This window comes from Ovis canadensis, chromosome 4 (genome assembly GCF_042477335.2).
Source record: "Ovis canadensis isolate MfBH-ARS-UI-01 breed Bighorn chromosome 4, ARS-UI_OviCan_v2, whole genome shotgun sequence".
Lineage (NCBI taxonomy): Eukaryota > Metazoa > Chordata > Mammalia > Artiodactyla > Bovidae > Ovis > Ovis canadensis.
In genome coordinates this window covers 92,409,124-92,427,701 of record NC_091248.1, presented here as the reverse complement: position 1 = coordinate 92,427,701, position 18,578 = coordinate 92,409,124, and the positions used below count along the sequence as shown (strand labels likewise).

Below are 18,578 nucleotides of genomic sequence, written 5' to 3'. Positions count from 1 at the left end.
GTGTCCGACTCTGTGTGACCGCATAGATGGCAGCTCACCAGGCTCCCCCGTCCCTGGGATTCTCCAGGCAAGAACACTGGAGTGGGTTGCCATTTCCTTCTCCAATGCATGAAAGTGAAAAGTGAAAGGGAAGTCGCTAAGTCGTGTCCGACTCTTCACGACCCCATGGACTGCAGCCTAGCAGGCTCCTCCGTCCGTGGGATTTTCCAGGCAAGAGTACTGGAGTGGGGTGCCATTGCCTTCTCCATCTCTCCCTCTGGGGGCCTTTAAAAACAGGCCAAAGGCACATGTTTTAGAAGGCTGTTCCCAGCCGCAGGCGTGCATCTGGCAGCTGCTGCACACACCGTGCTGTGGGATGGCTCCCTGTTGCCCTTGGGCCTGTGGTCTGTCTTCCCTGGATGCCCTCTTGTCCCTCCCCTCCCTCTGCCTCCTGCCAGGTGCTTCCGAATGGCCCGCAGAGCCCTGCAGGTCCTCCCCCCGACTCCATTTCCTGCCAGCCTCATACTTGCCTGTCACCTCTGTGTTTGTCTGCAGCTTGCAGTTCTTCCTTTTGCCTCCCCCAACCCCGAGATGCTCCACCATGACTGGCTCCTCCTTAACATTTGTGTCCCTTCAAATACTGCTTCCTCCAGGAAGCCTTCCCTGACTGTCCTAGAAATAGCATCCATACTCAAACATACTTGCGAGGCATGCTGTCACCCTTTACCCACTCTGGGTTCTCTGTAGAGCTAAAAATTACCTGGAGTTGTACTGTCTGTTGGTGCTTATTTGACCCTGTTGGAACGGGGAACACATCTTGTTTTCTTCCATTTCCCCTGGTCACAGCTCACTAGGCAGTCCATGAAACTTGGCTGAGTCAATGGTGAAGTCCTTTTTCCCCTTCAGGGTCTGCTCCCTGGCCTCCTCTGGAACTTTCCAAGGTAGAGTCCCTTCCTCTTGCTCGTTTAGTGCCCATACGCTTTGTGGACTGCAGTACTTAATGAAGCACAGCAGAGTCAGTTGAGCCTGACAGGCCCATCTGTTTCTCTTCTGATTATGAACTCAGGACAGTAAGGGCTTATTGCTCATAGTCATGTTACCACCTGTCCTGACACAAAGTAGAGACCCTCTCAGGGCTTTTTTGTAGAGTTCCCTTTGTTCTTTTCATTTACTCAGTCAGTACCAGTGCCTGTCTGCCGAGGGTGGGGCCCTGAGCCTGGTGATGCCACCAAGCTGTAGACTACCAAGCTGTAGTCTACAGATGCCACCAAGCTGTAGACTCTTCCCACTCATCACTTCTGAATCCAAACTGTGATAGACCTAAAGCACTTTCATAGTAGAGAAGGGTAGGCAGGATGGTTGAGTCAACAGTAAGATACCTTTTCCTTAAATTGTTGTTGTTGTTGTTTGTTTTTAAATGCCTTTTAAGAGTTTTTTTTTTGGCCATGGGATCTTAGTTCTCTGACCAGGGCTCAAACCTGCACCGCTTGCATTGGAAACACGGAGTCTTAACCACTGGCCTGCCAGAGAAGCCCTACGACCCCTTTTAAAGAGAGGGCCCATCTGACCTCAGCTTCCTGTGTCGCAGCACAGCCCTTCACGACGCTGCTTCCCTCCCGCGCTAGGTCCTCTCACCAAGTTGACAGGAGGCAAAGCAGAACAAGAAGAGTGCTCTAGGTGGAGGACGGGCGGTGTGCAGAGATGCTGTTGTGAGAGAGAGCAGGCGCAGGTGTGAGGGGCTGGCAGTGTCCCAGAGCCTGACTTTGCCTGATCACGGGAAGCAGATGCGTGAGGAGTCTGGGGAGCCGGGTCGGAGCTCGCCCTGCCAGGGGCTTCTGGACCCCAGTGAGTAGTGGGGAGGTTATTGTAGGAGCTGGGGATAGCTGCTGAAAGGGTGTAGGCATGGCACAGAGGACAAGGACCCTGCTGGCTGCAGTCCAGGCCGTTTTCTGTTGCAACTAAGCAAACAGTGATGGTAGCTGGAGTTAACAACCTGTGGTGGGAGAGAAGACAAAGTCTGGACATGCCTGCATCTAGGATTTAAAGTCAGTAGAATATGGTGACAGAATAGCTAGAAGGCAGAGCAGGGGGAGGGAGGAAAGACGGAGATGCTTCTCAGTGTTGTGTCCTGGCGGCTGCGAAGAGCATCAACTGAGATGCCCACAGAGGGGTAGGAGAGTCTGACTTGGGAGGAAAATAGGGGTGGGTCTGATTGGAGCTTGCAGAATTTGAGGTGCCCCTGAGACATCAGAGGGGAGAGGTTAGGTAGGAGTTGGGTGAAGAGATCTGAGCCAGAGATGAGGATGGTGACTCCTGAGCCGCCGGTGACAGTTCTGCCTGTGATGCGGGTGGGCGCTGTGTGGCGGGAGTGGGGTGACGGGACGAAGGCGCCGCCAGGTCAGGCTCTGGGGACCCGGCGATTAGCAGGCGGCTAACGGGAGACCAACCACAGAGGAGATGGCAGCAGCCAAGAGTTGGGAGGAGAGCCAGGAGAAAAGGAGTTCACAAACAGGGAAGGAGCAGTAGTGTCGGGTGCCACTGAGACGGTACGCAGCCCTCTAGTGACCCGGGCCGCAGACGAGAAGATGGAAGTCGGATGGAGCAGCCAGGTGTGAGTGGAAGGGAAGGCGGATGACCATCAGTACCGCCCTCGAGAGCACATGTGTGACGGGGGAAATAGGAAATTACTGTAGAGCAGTTTGCCTTGTATAAGCCTTTGCAGAGGAGACCCACGCACTGTGCCTGGAGTGAGAGGCGAGGATAAATTTGTCAGGCAGTGCAGAAAGGGGCTTCCCAAGCAGAGGTGAGGCCAGAGGTGTGTACCATGTGTGTTGTTTAGGGGACTACAGCCCGATCTATTGGGAACAGATTCCCCACAGAAGCCCCTGGAAGGTGGGGGGCAACTCACTCCATTATTCTTGCCTGGAGAATCCCGCGGACAGAGGAGCCTGGCAGGTACAGCCCATGGGGTCGCCAAGAGTCAGACATGACTAGGTATGCATGCTTCTCAATTTATCTTTGGAAATATTCTTAGTAATGAAAGACAGTAAATGCAGACCCTTTATGAAGCAAATATAAACTCTTTCACATCTCATGCTTTATTTAAAAAAATTCTGATGAATCTTACATTCTGGTCCATAATATATCTGCTTCACTTTTCACACCGAAGTGTCGTCTTCAAATGAGTGAAAATGGCTCCAGGAATATGAAGCTTATGGATCCTGTGGATTTGGGTAGTGCTCACCATCACCATGTGCATCCACCCCCTACCCCCACTCCTTTGGAGTTTTGTGTGTTGCTGAAGAACAGCAGCTGGACAACAGGGAGAATATCGTGATCAGACTTGCATTATAGGAAGATTATTGTATGAAAAGGATGGGCTGAAGGTAGGGAAAACTAGAGATGCAGGGTTGTGTCCAAGTAGGAAATAATGAAATCCCAGACTTTAAGTGGAGGAGATGCTGAGGTCTAGGAACTAGAATGAGCGTGACTGGTGGCTTCATTCGATCTGACAGTGGTAGAAAATGGAGACAGAATTTTATGATGATTCCCGCTGTTTGACTTGGGCATTGAGACAGGAATCTGTAACCAGAAGTGTTTTCTGCATTGAAGGCCTTGCCCCGAGGCAGAACCCGGAGGTGTGGCACACTTCAGCCAGCTGAAAAGATCTGATTTTAATTGGTGCTGTGAGTCTGGAGAGGACTGAAGTTTCGCTGGTAGATAAAATTGCTCAGAAATAGAATGCAGAGTGTCAGGAGGATGTCAGTCAGCAAGAGATCTTGAGCAACACCAATACTTAAAAGGAGGACAAAGAAATCCCAAGAAAAGGATTTATAGACAGGGATCCATAGAAGGAGGGGTATATCCAAGAAGGATTGTAAGGATGTCCACAAGTTCTGATTGTCCAGCGGTGAGTGCCTGCAGGACACCAGGATGTAGTGGGCCTTCAGCTATATAATGTGCCCTTAGTGAGACCAGACCGAGCTGAGGGGGCAAATCCCGATTCAACTGGGTTGAGAAGTGGTCGAAGTGACCTTGCTTTCAACAGCCGAGCTTTGAGGAAGGGAGTGGATTGGGTAGAAAGAGATTCAGTGTCATAGGGGAGGGTTTTTTCTTTTAATAAGTGGTTTGGTTTTTAAGATAGGAATAGATGCATATTTATGTACTGAGGAGAAGCTAGCATCAGAGAAGAGACAGTACGAAGCCTCCTGCCATACACATAGGAAGTGTGCTGTAAGCAGAGCTGTTTAATGAATGACTGTCCACTGGTAAATTTCTCACTCTCAGTTCCACAGGTAAAATCTGTATGCTTTACAGGCTACCTGTTCTTTTTCCTCTTCGTACACAATCATGATTTATTAATTTGGGGGTGTCATTTTTTAAGCCTCAGAATATTCTGCTGACAAGTGAATCTCCACTGGGTGACATTAAGATAGTGGATTTTGGTCTTTCAAGAATAATGAAGAAGAGCGAAGAACTCCGAGAGATCATGGGCACCCCTGAGTATGTGGGTGAGTATCTGTCAGAGCGGGGTGTGCCTTCTGTTTAGGGACAGGCGTCGCCTTCACTGAGGAGCTCACATGTGGTGTGATTAGTGGTGGGGCCAGCCATCCACTGTGTTGGAATTCTGCTGTCAGAGAGCCCTTCCTTTGAGTTAAAAAACCAAAAACTTTAAAGAGTAAGGTACCAAATTGGTGCTTCATTCTAAGTGGAGTGGGCTTCCCTTGTGGCTCAGCTGGTAAAGAATCAACCTGCAATGAAGGAGACCTGGGTTCATTCCCTGGGTTGGGAAGATCCCCTGGAGAAGGGAACAGCAATCCACTCCAGTGTTCTGGCCTGGAGAATTCCGTGGAATGTATAGTCAGCCCCTGGGGTCAAAGATACGACTGAGTGACTTACACTTCACTTAGCAGTATAGGATATCAGGTTATCTGAGGGTGGAAGGATATTGAACAAGTAAAGGACCTGTTAGGAACTTCAAGTTGGTAATAAACATCGTGAAAGTCATTGCAAGGCCTGTGATTGCACGTGTGTGGGAAATACCGGGTATTCTGCTATGTTGATACAGAGCTGAAAGCTGCTGGCAGAAGGAAAGAGGAGAGAGCCGTTCAGGTCATGAACCATGGCTTCTAGGTTGGTAGATAAAGTAAACTGGGACCTTTTTTGATAGACAAGAAGAAAGGTGGCGCACAGAAGGATTAGTGGTTTGAATGAGGTTTAAAAAAGAGATCTCTATAGAAGAGCAAAGCAGTGAAATAATTTAAAGGTTGTGACTGGGGATTACAGTTGTATTTAAAATCTGAGTAGAAACGGTTCTTTGTGATGACAAGCCCTTGGATATAGCTCTGGAAGTTCAGCTTCTTTATACCAGGGGTCAGGTCCCACAGGTCGTTGTGGAAGCTGCCTGGGATGACGGCAGCCCTGGGAGGATGAGGATGGCTTTTGTGGCCGCGGGTGAGAGCTGAAGATGAGAGAGAATACTGTGGCCCTGTCTGGGGGGAAAGGTTTGCCTGCAGGCAGAGGTGTGAAGAGGATGGGAGTCTCCTCCTAGAAGACCTGGAGGCTTGGCAAAAAATAGAATGAGAAAAGAGAGTGGTATGTAGAAAGGGAAAAAGGATTCCAGAGCATCCAGAAGCCCCAGGGCACAGTTAGGGTTGAGAAAAACAAAGCTAATAGGGCTTTTTTTTTTTTTTAAATAGCACAAAAAATAATTTGAAATTTTAAATTGCTTTCTAAAGTCCTGCGATTTGAAACAGCAGACTCTTTACTAAGTAATAAAAGATACCACAGGCAGGAAAACACCATTCAAATATTGGTTTTTTGGGTTTTTTTGGTGGACTAGAACACTTAATTTCCTGTATGCTGACTGATAACGCCTCATGACCACAGTGTAAGGGTTAGGAATGTGGCTTAATGTGCTGCTTCAGGGCAAGTAGCCGGATGTGTTAGCCAGCAATTAGTGGGTGGCCTTGTAAAGCAGAAGAAACACAGATGACTGCAGACTGAAGGGCTATGGACTAAGATACCAGCAGGAATTACTGCACTGAGTTTTGGGCTTTGTTTGCTTGTTTTCCAATGTTTTCTGCTCTGTGGTAAATTCTCAATTTTCTATCAAGAGCTTTTTTCCCTCCAAAAAATAGAACTTTATTATAAAAAAACAGTATGAGCCCAGTTGGGAAAAACTGAAATGATTCAGTATATAGTACAGAGAAACGTGAGGGCTGTCCTGCCTGCCTTCCGCTGGCCTGCCCTTTAAAGGGGAGTTGGAGCCGCCTTTGCCCTGGTGTGCTCTGCTCCACGCTGGTGAGCCATGTGACCTCGGTACCCAAGCCGCTTTGTGCCACACGCCTCTCTGTCCACGAAACAAGGCTGTGCAAGTCCTGCCTCATTGATCTGCCCAGTGGTGGTCTTCTGTCAGTGTTGAGCACATCAGAAACACTCAGAAAAGTAACCGATGTTACCTCCTCCCCCCTCTACCCACCATCTGCTGCTCTCTTGGTTGTTTTACTTTTTCCCAGTAATTGGGATTTTATGCATTTGATTTTAAATTTCCTGGCAGTTTCTTTTGAAACTTTTAAGTAATATTCATAATCTGTTTCTCAGCTTTGCGTCTTCAGATAGGAGTTGAGGAAATCAGCCCTCCCCACTTCTCCCCCTCATATCCTCCCCCTGCCCCACTTCCTCCCCTCGTAGTATTCGAGGGCAGGTTTGACCCCAGCTACTAATGCATGTGCGACTTTGAGTGTTTTGGTTTTCCCTGAAACATTTCATTCCCTTTCTTATTGTAATTACCAGTTTTTTAAGTCTTTGATCTGTTTTTAAATGGATTCAGTTCTTAACCGTCTTTGCATAGCCTGGCCTTCCTATCTGTATACTCATGAAAAAGAAATCATCTTTGGGTTGACTGGCATGTATCAGTGAGTAGTTTCCAAGGAGGATTTTCCTGAATTTCCCCTGTGGACTCGCACACTTGGGGCTGCCCTACTATTGCCTTGTCTGGGTGGCAGCGGTCTAGTTAGCTGGCAGCAAAGCAGACTGCTTTCTCAACCCCGCGGAGCTGTCCTTGTTTTCTGTGCCTGATGCATGTCATCCGAAGATGCCCAGGGTATTTTCTACCCTTGTTAACTTTGAGTTACGGGCATTTTAAAGGCTCACTCCAGCCACGGCTTAGAGTAGATCAGAGGCAGGTCCAAAAGGGGTCTGGGGGGAGGTACTACAGACTCAAGGCAAGATTTAAAAGCAGGAACCTGTTAGAGCTGATGCTTGATTAGACAGAGGGGGTGGGGGAGTAAAAGTCATCACTTTATATGGTAGTATTTATGTATTCAAGTTTTTTTTTTTTAATTGCTAGGATCCAGCATTGGAGGTTAGAAGTACAAAAGGGAATTAAGCAAGTTAATTACAAATGTCTAGTTAGACTTTACACTAATTCATATTAATTTGATTTATACTGTGAACTTACTTCATTTCAGCCCAAACCTTGATAATGTCATATAGTTTTGAGTATTTAAATTTTTATCTCTTAACAGCAAATTTGACATTTTTCCACAAAACTAAATATTTTCTTTTGTTTCTGCTACTAGCTCCTGAAGTTCTCAGTTATGATCCTATCAGCACGGCAACAGATATGTGGTAAGAATCATTGATGAAAAATTGATCAGTTTTAAGAAATGAATCTGATACTGATTTTTCTTCCCTCTTCACTCTGATTTAGGAGCATTGGAGTGTTAGCATATGTCATGCTGACAGGAATATCGCCTTTCCTGGGCGATGATAAACAGGAAACTTTCCTCAACATCTCACAGATGAATTTAAGTTATTCTGAGGAAGAATTTAATGTTGTGTCTGAGTCAGCTGTTGACTTCATCAAGACACTTGTGGTTAAGAAACCTGAGTAAGTACTAGTCAATACTGATCTTTATCAATTTTTGAGCCATCTACTCTGAACAAAAGCAGATTAACAACTGAAACCCCAAAATGAAGACATGAAAACATAGATATAAACCCAGATTAAAATCTTTGGCTTTTTATGTCTGTTGAAAGAAAAGTGGCAGAAATTAAAATGTTTTCAGAAAATGTGAAAAGCACCTCAGTGTAACAGACATTTTCCATCTGTTCTTCGTCTTTCAAGGGAGCTTTTCAGAGATAACTTGCTTAAAATACTATTTTTCAACATTGTGGAGAATGGTTTTTGCAAGCAAACGCTAAAACTTCGTTTAATTCAGGAACTACAGTAAGATTTTTGCCAGCTCTTCATATGTCCCCAAATACAATCCCTTAGGCCTGACTTATGGTTGAAGTTTTAAGCCATCTTGTCCTAAGTGTAAACTGTGTATCCCTATCCAGAGATCGCGCCACAGCAGAGGAGTGTCTGAAACACCCATGGCTGACTCAGAGCGGCGTTGACGAGCCTGCTTTCAAGGTCAGAGGGGCCTTAGAAGAAGGACATGCCCTCCAGGAAGCAGATCCTGTGTCTGAAAGTAATTCAGATACTCAGAAGCCAGAAACCGAGGAATCCATCGTAACAGAGGAGCTAATTGTAGTTACTTCATATACTTTAGGACAGTGCAGACAGTCTGAAAAGGAGAAAATGGAGCAGAAGGCCATTTCCAAACGATTTAAATTTGAGGAACCTTTGCTACAAGACATTCCAGGAGATTTTATCTACTGAGCAGTATTTCCCTTTAGAACTTTAACATTTCTACATTGGAAACATTATTTATGGACTTCTGACCAAATGGTACATGGACTGAAAATGGATGACCAGGTATCAGTGATAGAAACTTAAAGTAACTTTGTCAAACTTGTGGAGTGAGAGAAATCAAGGCAGATTTATCAAGTGACCGAGGAGGCTTCACGGGTAAAGTTACCTTTTTCAATGTTCTTTTTAAGAAGGGAGATGTTTGAACCTTTTATTTCTGCATCCTGCTTCTCCAGAATGAGAATTTATATGCAAAGACATCTGTATTCACTTTCTGTAAAAATCCAAGTAAAAGTGCCAAAATTAACACCTGTGTAAATCTGTTTTGCATTATTCATATGTATATCTGCATATATATATATGTTGATACCTTTACTAAAATTGATACTTTTTCACTTTGGGTTTTTTTAGAGGGAGTAAGATTTTAAGTATTTTCCAAATTTTTGAGACCTAGAATAAATCCACTAGTTTAAAAATGTCTTATTTATATATTACTGCTTTATGTTGATTTAATTTGGCTTCTGTTGTCTGTTTTTTTCTCTAATGCTTGTCACCCCATCAATGAAAAACCTTGGCTAATTTGTTTTTCTTCAACATCACTAGTAAGAGTGGTGTGATTTTTCACCTCTGAAATGGTTCTGGTTTTCAAGGCCAAGGTTAAGTCATCCTGTCATATTCCACCAGTGTCAGCCTGCGTCTCCTTCGTCACGCCTTCCTTCATAGGCGCATCCCTGCACAGGACTGTCACTTTGGTCTCTTAGGAGAGTCACCGCTTACATGATCGGATCAACACAATGGTGCTTTGGTCAGTGAGAAGATGGTATAATGCTGTTTTTGTTAATAAAATCCCTAGGTGTCGGGAGAAGAAATAACAAAGCATATTCATGCTGACCATTGAGCCTCTACTTCTGCTGAGTTGTATTAGCCCCCAAGCTATATTGGGAAAACTTACAAAAAGCCAGAATATTTATAAACCTTTACTTTGTTCATAAGCAATTTGACTTTGGAGACTTGGTCATTAGGGAGCTACCCTTCCTTGTCCCCAAAAGACTTTGAATATACTCAGTAGCATTTATTTAGGGTTGAATACTTCAATTGTATCTGGGCCCCACAGTGAACAGTAAATTCCTATTGCTTAAAAAATGCAAATGTAAAAGTGGATGCTGTATAACTTAAAGCAACTAAATATCCTTCTTACATGGAACAGTCTGAGAGTCTTTATTTATCTTGTATTAGGTCCTAGTATCAAATTAATACAACCTGTCTGTGACCCGTATGCCGTGTGTACACGTGTGCTCTGTACTGTGAACTACTCAGGCCAGTCCCTCACAGTCTGCCAGGGAATCATACAATGCTCTCTTCCCAGCCTGGTTGCTCAGTTGTCAGCATCCGGATGAAGGGGGCACCAAGCCATCTGTTCTAGGTCTGTGCGGGGGACCAGGTGGGACTTGGACATGCCTGGTCCCCGCGGGCTCCCAGTCCTGCCATGTGAGCATCGCAGCCTCTGTTGTTCCAGTACCATCTGATGAAACTGATTAGGTACTTCGCACCCTTGGGTTGCACTGTTTTCTCACTAAATTGGTATATTGATTTGTACAGTTTCCTAGAAACAAGCATTTCTAAACAAGCTCTAGAAAGAGGAAGAGGAAATTCTGCTGCAGTGGCAGTTTTTAGTGAAAACACACGGCCGCAATGCTAAGTCTCAGGTAAGTCTTGAGGTAAAATATAATTTTAGTCAAATTTTTATAAATATCTCTGAAAAAAATAGGTGAGAAAAAAAATACCCAGTATTTGAACAATGCGGTTTTATACTTGATGGATTTGTTCAGGTTTAAAATCAGAATCATGTGGACCACAGTTTATAGACTTTTTCCAAACAGTTTTAAAATTGTATCCATAATGAATACATTTAGTTGCTGAATTTGTAAAAGAGAAAAGATGTATTTTCTTTTAGCTGGACACTTTGTCACTTGTGGTATACTACTATCCTTAGCTGCTTTTGTGCTTTTTTCTTTTTTTAAATTTGCATATTTTTACTTTAGCATATAAGGGTAAGTTTCTTTGATCTTTCTGATAGGTCTGATGCATTTAAAAGGTCAGGTTTATACAATGCTTTATTATTTTTAAAGCCCAGTACCAATTACTTTATTGAGTCGCAGAAACCTGAATGGCTCTGAATGTATGTCAAGCTTCATTCAGTTCAACAAGAATATCCTTAACCCCCTCCAGCTGCCTAGATCACGCCTGCCTGTGATGGAAGCAATAGTGTCAAGTCAACCGTTTGAATTCGTAGGGCATTTTGCTAATATTTTTCTTAAATATTTGCTTTTTGTCTTGAAGTGAGAAATTGTACAGCTTCTTTAGAAGCACACTGGTAAAGGATATATCGACACTTTTTGGTTTCTGTAATATAAGTAGAGCATTCAGAGTCTTCACAATTTGGGACCAAACCTTTCCATTACTTTATTTACCAAATAGCTCTGCACTTATCTAAAGCTGTTCATGTTAATTATTTCTTTTCACTAGCTTACAAAGGACTAAACTATACTATTGAGTTATCCATGCAGTTTAGAAATCCAGTTTTAATTATAGTAAAATTCAACATATTTTAGCTTGATGAGTCGCTTATGAATTATGCAAAATGTACAAGTGGTTTCAGTCAATTGGGAAATTGTGTCCTAATGTTCCATTTTGTTTTCACCTGAATAGTAGAATATGGCTTTCTCCAGTAGTTACAGAGAGAGGTCAGATGCTAATTGTGGTATATCTTAAGCTTTTCCTATGGACTTCAGTTTGGAAGAAAGCGTAGAAGAGAAGAGGTCACTACGAGAAGCTGGACAAGAGGTGGGTGCTGTGTGGCTCTGTCCACGGAGGACTGAGCCAGCAGTGCTCCCTGGATACCAATGTGGGTCATCCCAAGGTACTAACAAACCAATCCTGAGTACGTTTTAAGCTCACACTTGGAGGGTTTTGAATTAGACCAATAAAAATAAGATAGCCAAAACTGTTAAAGATCATCTAGCACTTGACCTTCAATTTGTTACAAAACTAAAAGAGCCGGATTAAAAATGTTAATCTCAAGAGCCTTAGCTATTTTATTGTAGGAAGGGGGATATAATCTACAGGTAATGAAAATGGACAGCTCTAAATCCATAGCAGCCTCTCTTGAGCCTGACAAATGAATATATTCACATAGAGGGAAATGATATGGCATTTCCCCCGGTGTGGCTTTGACTCTGGTGACTGAGACTCATCCACACAAGCAGCTGTATCAGCCATGTGCTGCGTGTCACCATGTGGTGCTGTTTGCACATACCATGGTTTATGTGAAACCATATTTCTGTTCACGGACCCCAGGTCTATTTCAGGTTCTGTCTAATATGAATAAAACTGCTATAGATATTCTTGCCTAGGAATTTTTTATGGACACGTTTTCATTCTTTTTAGATTAAATAGAATTTCTAGGCCACAGGATAGATGGCTGTGTATCCATCTTTTTGAGAAAATGACCATTTCCAAAGTGATTGTTCATTTCCATTCCTGCCAACAAAATATGAGAGTTCCAGTTGCTTCAATTTAGTGATGGCCATCTTTTATTTTAGCGGTTCTCATGGGTATGTAGTGGTGTCTCAAGGTGGTCTAATTTGCATTTCTGTGATGACTACTGAACAAATATTTCACGTGTTTGATTGAACCAGGTTTTTTCGCTTTTTAATTGGATAGTGACTTGTGATAATCTTTTAAGATATGAGTCCTGGATATAAGTCCTTTGTAAGATTTATGGTAGACATTTTTTCCTGCCATAATTTGTCTGTTTTCTCACGTCTTTTGATGAGAAGGTGCTTTTCACTTCAGTGAAGTCCAATTCATCAATTTTTGTTTTATGGTTAATACTTTGTGTCCTCTGTAAGAAGTCTGTACCAACCCCAAAGTCAGGAATATTTTTTTAAGCTTTACAGTTTTAACTTTTGTGTTCAGGTCCATGATCCACTTTGAATTAAAAAAATTTCCCCTTTGTTATTAGGTAGGGGTCAGAAATGGCAACCCACTCCAATATTCTTGCCTGGAGAATTCCATGGACAGAGGAGCCTGGCGGGCTAAGTCCATGAGGTCACAAAGAGTCAGACACAATTGAGCAACTAACATACACACAGGGGTCAAATATCTTTGTTTTCCATATGAATATTTAGTTTGTTCCGGCACCATTTGTCACAGCAATTTTCCTTTACTCATTGTTTTGGTGTCACTGTCTAAAACCATCTGACCACAATGTCTGTGGGCCTACTTACACACACTCTTCTGTTTCATTAATCTATTTGCTTATCTTTTTGTCAGAACTTTGTAAGTCCTGATGTCAAGTACAACAGGACTTCCAGTTCCTTCTAAGATTGTTCAAAAATGCAAAGGAACTAGAAAAAACAACATGGTGTGTATTCCTACTTACTTCACTTCACTTTTTCTCAACATGGTTTAATATTTTCTAGTGTAGAGGCCTTGTACATCCCTTGCTAACTTTATTCCTGGGTATGCTGTAATTTGAAGATATTGGCAGTTTTGGTTTTTGATGCTCCTAATCCTCCAGTGGTTTTAGCTCATTGTGCTTAATCAGACCTACGTTATAAGTTATTCAAGTAAAAATGAGTGTACCTTTCCCGAAACTCTTCATTTAAAGTCTCAGTCTAAAGTTTTGTTCGTAAGACTGGAAGGAATTCTGCCAACATTCATAATACCAAAATTAGGAAGGAATAACACTCCAATTCTCTCAAAGTAGAGATGAAGTGATAGAATCTCAGAATGTGTGATCTGCCCGAGATCTTACAGCTGCTGACGAAACAAGGATAGAATCATTGTGCTTTCTAGGGCTTTTACTGCATTTTAGATAATGTTCACAAAATAATGATATCTAAAAATTATTTCAGTGTAGCTAGATTGTGGATGGATCTTTTTTTAATAACTGGAGGATAAGTATCCTGAGATTAGGCTGGTACAGAGGTTGGCGCCTTATGCCGTGTGGCGTGTTTGATAAATGAAGTTTCTTGGAACACAGCCCATTCGTTTACATTTTCTGCAGCTGCTTTCACAGGGTTGAGTAGCTGCAACAGATATCCTAAGGCCTAATCAACCTAAAATAGATAGTATCTGGCCTCTTTCCGAATCAGTCTGCCAACGCCCGGGCTATTGTCATCTAAACATATTTTAAACAGGAGATTTTCCTATTTCAAACCAGTACTGACACAGTCCTTTGGGGAGCAGTTTATTTTACATGACAGAAGAATCTTAGTACTTTGCATTCCTTACCATTTTTATTAAAATGTGAGTTTTTATCTCCTAAAACTATTTTACTAAATATGTTACCAGCAATAGTATGACTTTTTACATAAAAATGCTTACTGTTGATACACTGTGATGGGTTTTCATGAGAATTAGTATCATGTTAGTTCTCTAACATGATATTTATATTATAAAGTGACCAGCTTTCTAATAAATTGTGAGAGAAATATACCTAGAAGAAAAAAAATCAAGATACTTAGGAAGAGATATGTTTAATCCTCAGAGAGTGGAAATCACTCAGGAGGGAAGGATTATCCATCATCCGTGCCCCCTTCAAAGCAACATATTCTGTGTCCTCGTCCTACATCTTTAAAAACTTTGTGTTTTGAAATAATTACAGACTTAACAGGGAGTTGGCAAGATAGTACAGACACATCTTATGTAGCTGTAGTTCAATAACAAAACCCTTTTATCACATGTAGTTTCCTGTAACCACAATTTATATACATAACTGTTCAATCTCAACAAAAATGGGTTGGTATCAACATTTTACCAGTTTGGGTAAAGTATTATATCAATGTTATATGTTTTGTTTCCACTATCAAACAATTGAGAAAACTCAAAGAGAAGGACAGTTTATCATATTTACCTGTTCAGTTCAGTCACTCAGTCGTGTTCAACTCTTTGCGACCCCATGAACCGCAGCACACCGGGCCTCCCTGTCCATCACCAACTCCCGAAGTCCACCCAACCCATGTCCACTGAGTCGGTGATGCCATCCAACTGTCTTATCCTCTGTAGTCCCCTTCTCCTCCTGCCCTCAATCTTTCCCAGCATCAGGGTCTTTTCAAATGAGTCAGTTCTTCGCATCAGGTGGCCAAAGTATTGGAGTTTCAGCTTCAACAGTCCTTCCAATGAACACCCAGGACTGATTTCTTTTAGGATGGACTGGTTGGATCTCCTTCCAGTCCAAGGGACTCTCAAGAGTCTTCAACACCACAGTTCAAAAGCATCAATTCTTCTACATTTTTGCTCTATTGTTCTTCCTTCCTGATGTTCTAAGACTTTTTTTTTTTTAAGCATTTCCTTTCTATTTCAAGAACTTCCCTTAGTCACTCTTTTAAGGTAGGTCTAATCCCGTGGATGGAAGAGCCTGGTGGGCCGAAGTCCATGGGGTCGCTAAGAGTCAGACACGACTGAGTGACTTCACTTTCACTTTTCACTTTCATGCATTGGAGAAGGAAATGGCAACCCACTCCAGTGTTCTTGCCTGGAGAATCCCAGGGACGGGGGAGCCTCATGGGCTGCCGTCTATGGGGTCGCAGAGTCGGACTTGACTGAAGCGACTTAGCAGCAGCAGCAGATGTTTTTGCTTTCCATCATCTGGAATGTCTTTTATTTTTCCTTCATTCCTGAAGGATAATTATATCAGATGCAGAATTCAGAGTTGACAGTTCTTTTAGCATTTGAAGAATTCTGTGCTGTTTTTCTGTCCTCCACGTTTTCTGAGGAGACATCTTTCACCTGGATTATCTTTCCAGAGTAGGCAAGGTGGTATTTCTGTCTTGCTACTCTCAAGCTTTTTTCTTTGCCTTTATTTTTCAGAAGTTTGTTTTATCATAGATTTCATAGGTTTATGTTTGGGTTTCACCCATTTTCTTAAATGTATAGGTTTATGTATTTTGCCACATTTGGAAACATGTCAGCCATTAATTCTTTCAAATGCTTTTTCAGCCCCACCCTTATCTTCTCTCCTGGGATTCCAGTGACATGAATGCTGGATTTTTTATTATAGACTCCCATGTACTATTTTTGGACTGTTCTCTTGGTTCAGATTGGGTAATTTCTAAGTTTTTGATCCTTGCCTTCTTTTTGAGATTTTCCTGGTTCTTTGGTGTACAAAAATACAATTTTCTCTTTATACTGGACACTTGGTTTTATGTTAAAAGACTCTGGATCTTGTTTAAATCTTCTGTTTTAGCACGTCTTCTCTGACACCATGCTGGTGGGCAAAGTGGGGGTATGCATGCTGCCTCCTCCCTGCTGCCCGTTGTAGGGTGAAGGTCCAGGTTCACCACTTGGCCTCCTCTGACACCCTGGCAGGGGTTAAGAGTACCTGTTTACTCTCTGAAGAACATGGGCCTCATTGACACCATGAGAATGGTGGGTAGGTACAGAGGTGTGGGCTGGCTCCGTGTGTGCCCTCCACTGATGCCACAGGGGTGAGGAGAGGATATCACAGGGCAGGGATGGAGTCCTAGCTCCCCACTGAGACTTCTCTGCCACCACCCCTGCAGAGGACCAGGGGCAGCCTCATGAGAGTTGAGTAACGGAGAAAGTCGGGGCTCTCCACCTGGTGCCAACTGACGGGAAGGCTGGGGCCCTGTTTTTATCCATGGTGTCTGACAATTACCATGTGGAAGTTCTTTGGCTTGAGAAAGCCAGCTTTTCTTGGCTTCAGTTATCTCTGCCATCAGTGTTTTGAGGCTGCTGGTTTTACCAGCACCTAGTCTGGGGAAAATGAGGTAAAAGAAAACACAGGAACTCACTGCTGTGTTACTGTTTGGGTCCAAAGTCCTTAGCTAGTCTGCGGCCTTTTCATTTTTCAGGTTGTTTCTGCTGCTTTGATAAATAGCCCAGGTTTTAGCTGTGCTTAATGGGAAGAACAGAGAAAAGGTCTTTATCTTGTCCCTCCTGGGGGTTTTGCTTCTTAGAGTTGACAGTGGTTCTGTGTATTTTAGGTCTAAGAAAATTAGTAAATACACCTCAAATTATGAGAGCCAGGTTTGTGGAAGAAGTCTCCAGTGAATGCGTATGAGTGTGTACACACACACACACACAGAGTAACACTAGACCAGTGGTAGTTTAAAATTTCTTGGGATTCCTTTTTTGCCAGGAGGATATATCCCACTAGGGATGTTGAGGCAGAAAGTCACTAAATATATTTTAACAAATGAGTCATATAGAGAAGAAATATTTCAAAAGTATTTTAAAGATTTTTTTTTCTTTGCAGTTTTATTTTTTAATTATGTAAAGACAAAACAGCATGGTTTCAAAGTCTCAACTATAAGACAAGGTACTTTGTGGAAATCACAGCTTCCATCCCTGTTTCCTGCTTACATCCCCTTGCTGTTTACTTCCCCAAAGGTAACTACTGTTACTCACTTCAGTTATTCTTCCATTGTTCCTCTTTGAAAGTAGAAGCTAATATATACATACATATAAACATGCATATGTAGAATTCCTTTTCACGAGTACAGACTCCTCAATTATAAGGAAATCCCAAAACTGGTGTAACCCATTCTCTATTGATGAATAGTTGGGTTACATTCAGGTTGTTTACAGTTTTTTGCTGTTACAAGCAATGTTGCATTAAATAATCTATACATTGATGGCATTTTTGTATTTTTTTGCCAGCATTTCTTTGGGATAGAATCTTAGTGCAGTGGGATTGCTGCATAGAATAGTAAGTGTACATGACATTATTGTAGATATCATCAAATTCCCTTCTACAGGTGTTGCATTTTTGTCTTCAAACCAGCAATTTAAATACGCCTGTTTACCCACAGTCTTTTGAGAAAACAGTTTCTCAGATTTGAGGATTATTGCCCATTTGCTAGAAGAAAAATGGTATCTTCCTATAATTTGAAATTGTAGTCTTTTTAATAGTGAGGCTGACCATTTTTTTAAATGTTTGAGTAACCTGAATTTCTTTTCTGCAAATTTGTAGTATCTTTTGCCTATTTTTCTCGTGGGTTACTGTTTTCTCAACTTTCACTCTAGAAATTAGGGATATTGAACTTGTGTAATTTAAATTGTAAGTATTTTCCCATTTACCATTTGCTTTTTGCTTGTCTTTTGGTGTTTTTAGACATGCAGCAATTTGTTTTTATATAGTCAATTTCCCTTATTTTACAATGAATCATTGTAAGTTAAGTAAGTTTCTCCACTTGTGGGTTATAAAAGAATTCACCTATATTTTTTTGCTAGTGCCTAGATGGTTTCATTTTTACATTTAGATCTCTGTTCCAATTAGAATCTGTATGATGAGAAAGGGATTCCATTTCATCTTTGCTGTGTGTGGCTATCAGGTTGTTCCAGCATCATTTTTCAAGCATCTTCCTCCCCGTCTCTGCCTTAGAGCTGCTTTATCGAAACCAGGTTTCCACTGCATTGTCTCTTCACGTGCCAGCACACCATCATTTTATTCACAGATACGTTTGAATGGACGTGACACTACCTTCCCTCCTTGCTCTTCCTTTGCAGTGATTTCCTGGCTATCTTTGCTTATTTCTACTTCCAAATGGATTTATAATTAATTAGCCTGTCTAAATTTTTAAAAGTGGCCAATAAAAATATTAGGGACTTTTAAAAGTTAGACACGCTAATTAATTAAGATGTCAGGGAGAACTGACATCTTTATGGAGAGGAATCTTGCCATCCAAGAACACCATATGTCTTGTCTTTTGTTCAGTTCTACATTTGGACCTCAGGGAGTGTCTTTTAGCACTTCTAAGTTTTGCAAATTTCTTGATAAGTTTTTTCCTAAGTAGTTTTTGCTATTCTAAATATTGTCTGCTCCCCTTTCTTTCTTTTACTTATGTGTCTTCACATATTTATTATTATG

The 18,578-nt window shown here is 42.2% G+C and overlaps 1 protein-coding gene across 1 annotated transcript in view; it reads left to right on the top strand.

Moving 5' to 3' along the window:
* STK17A (serine/threonine kinase 17a) overlaps window positions 1–9,884 on the top strand; it is a 38,238-nt gene extending 28,354 nt beyond the window's left edge. The window contains exons 4-7 of the mRNA XM_069588210.1: window positions 4,364–4,490; window positions 7,563–7,611; window positions 7,694–7,873; window positions 8,326–9,884. Coding sequence (XP_069444311.1) covers window positions 4,364–4,490; window positions 7,563–7,611; window positions 7,694–7,873; window positions 8,326–8,650 — 681 coding nt within the window. The 3' untranslated portion in view covers window positions 8,651–9,884. The remainder of the gene's footprint in view (window positions 1–4,363; window positions 4,491–7,562; window positions 7,612–7,693; window positions 7,874–8,325) is intronic.
* The last annotated feature ends 8,694 nt before the right edge of the window (window positions 9,885–18,578 follow it).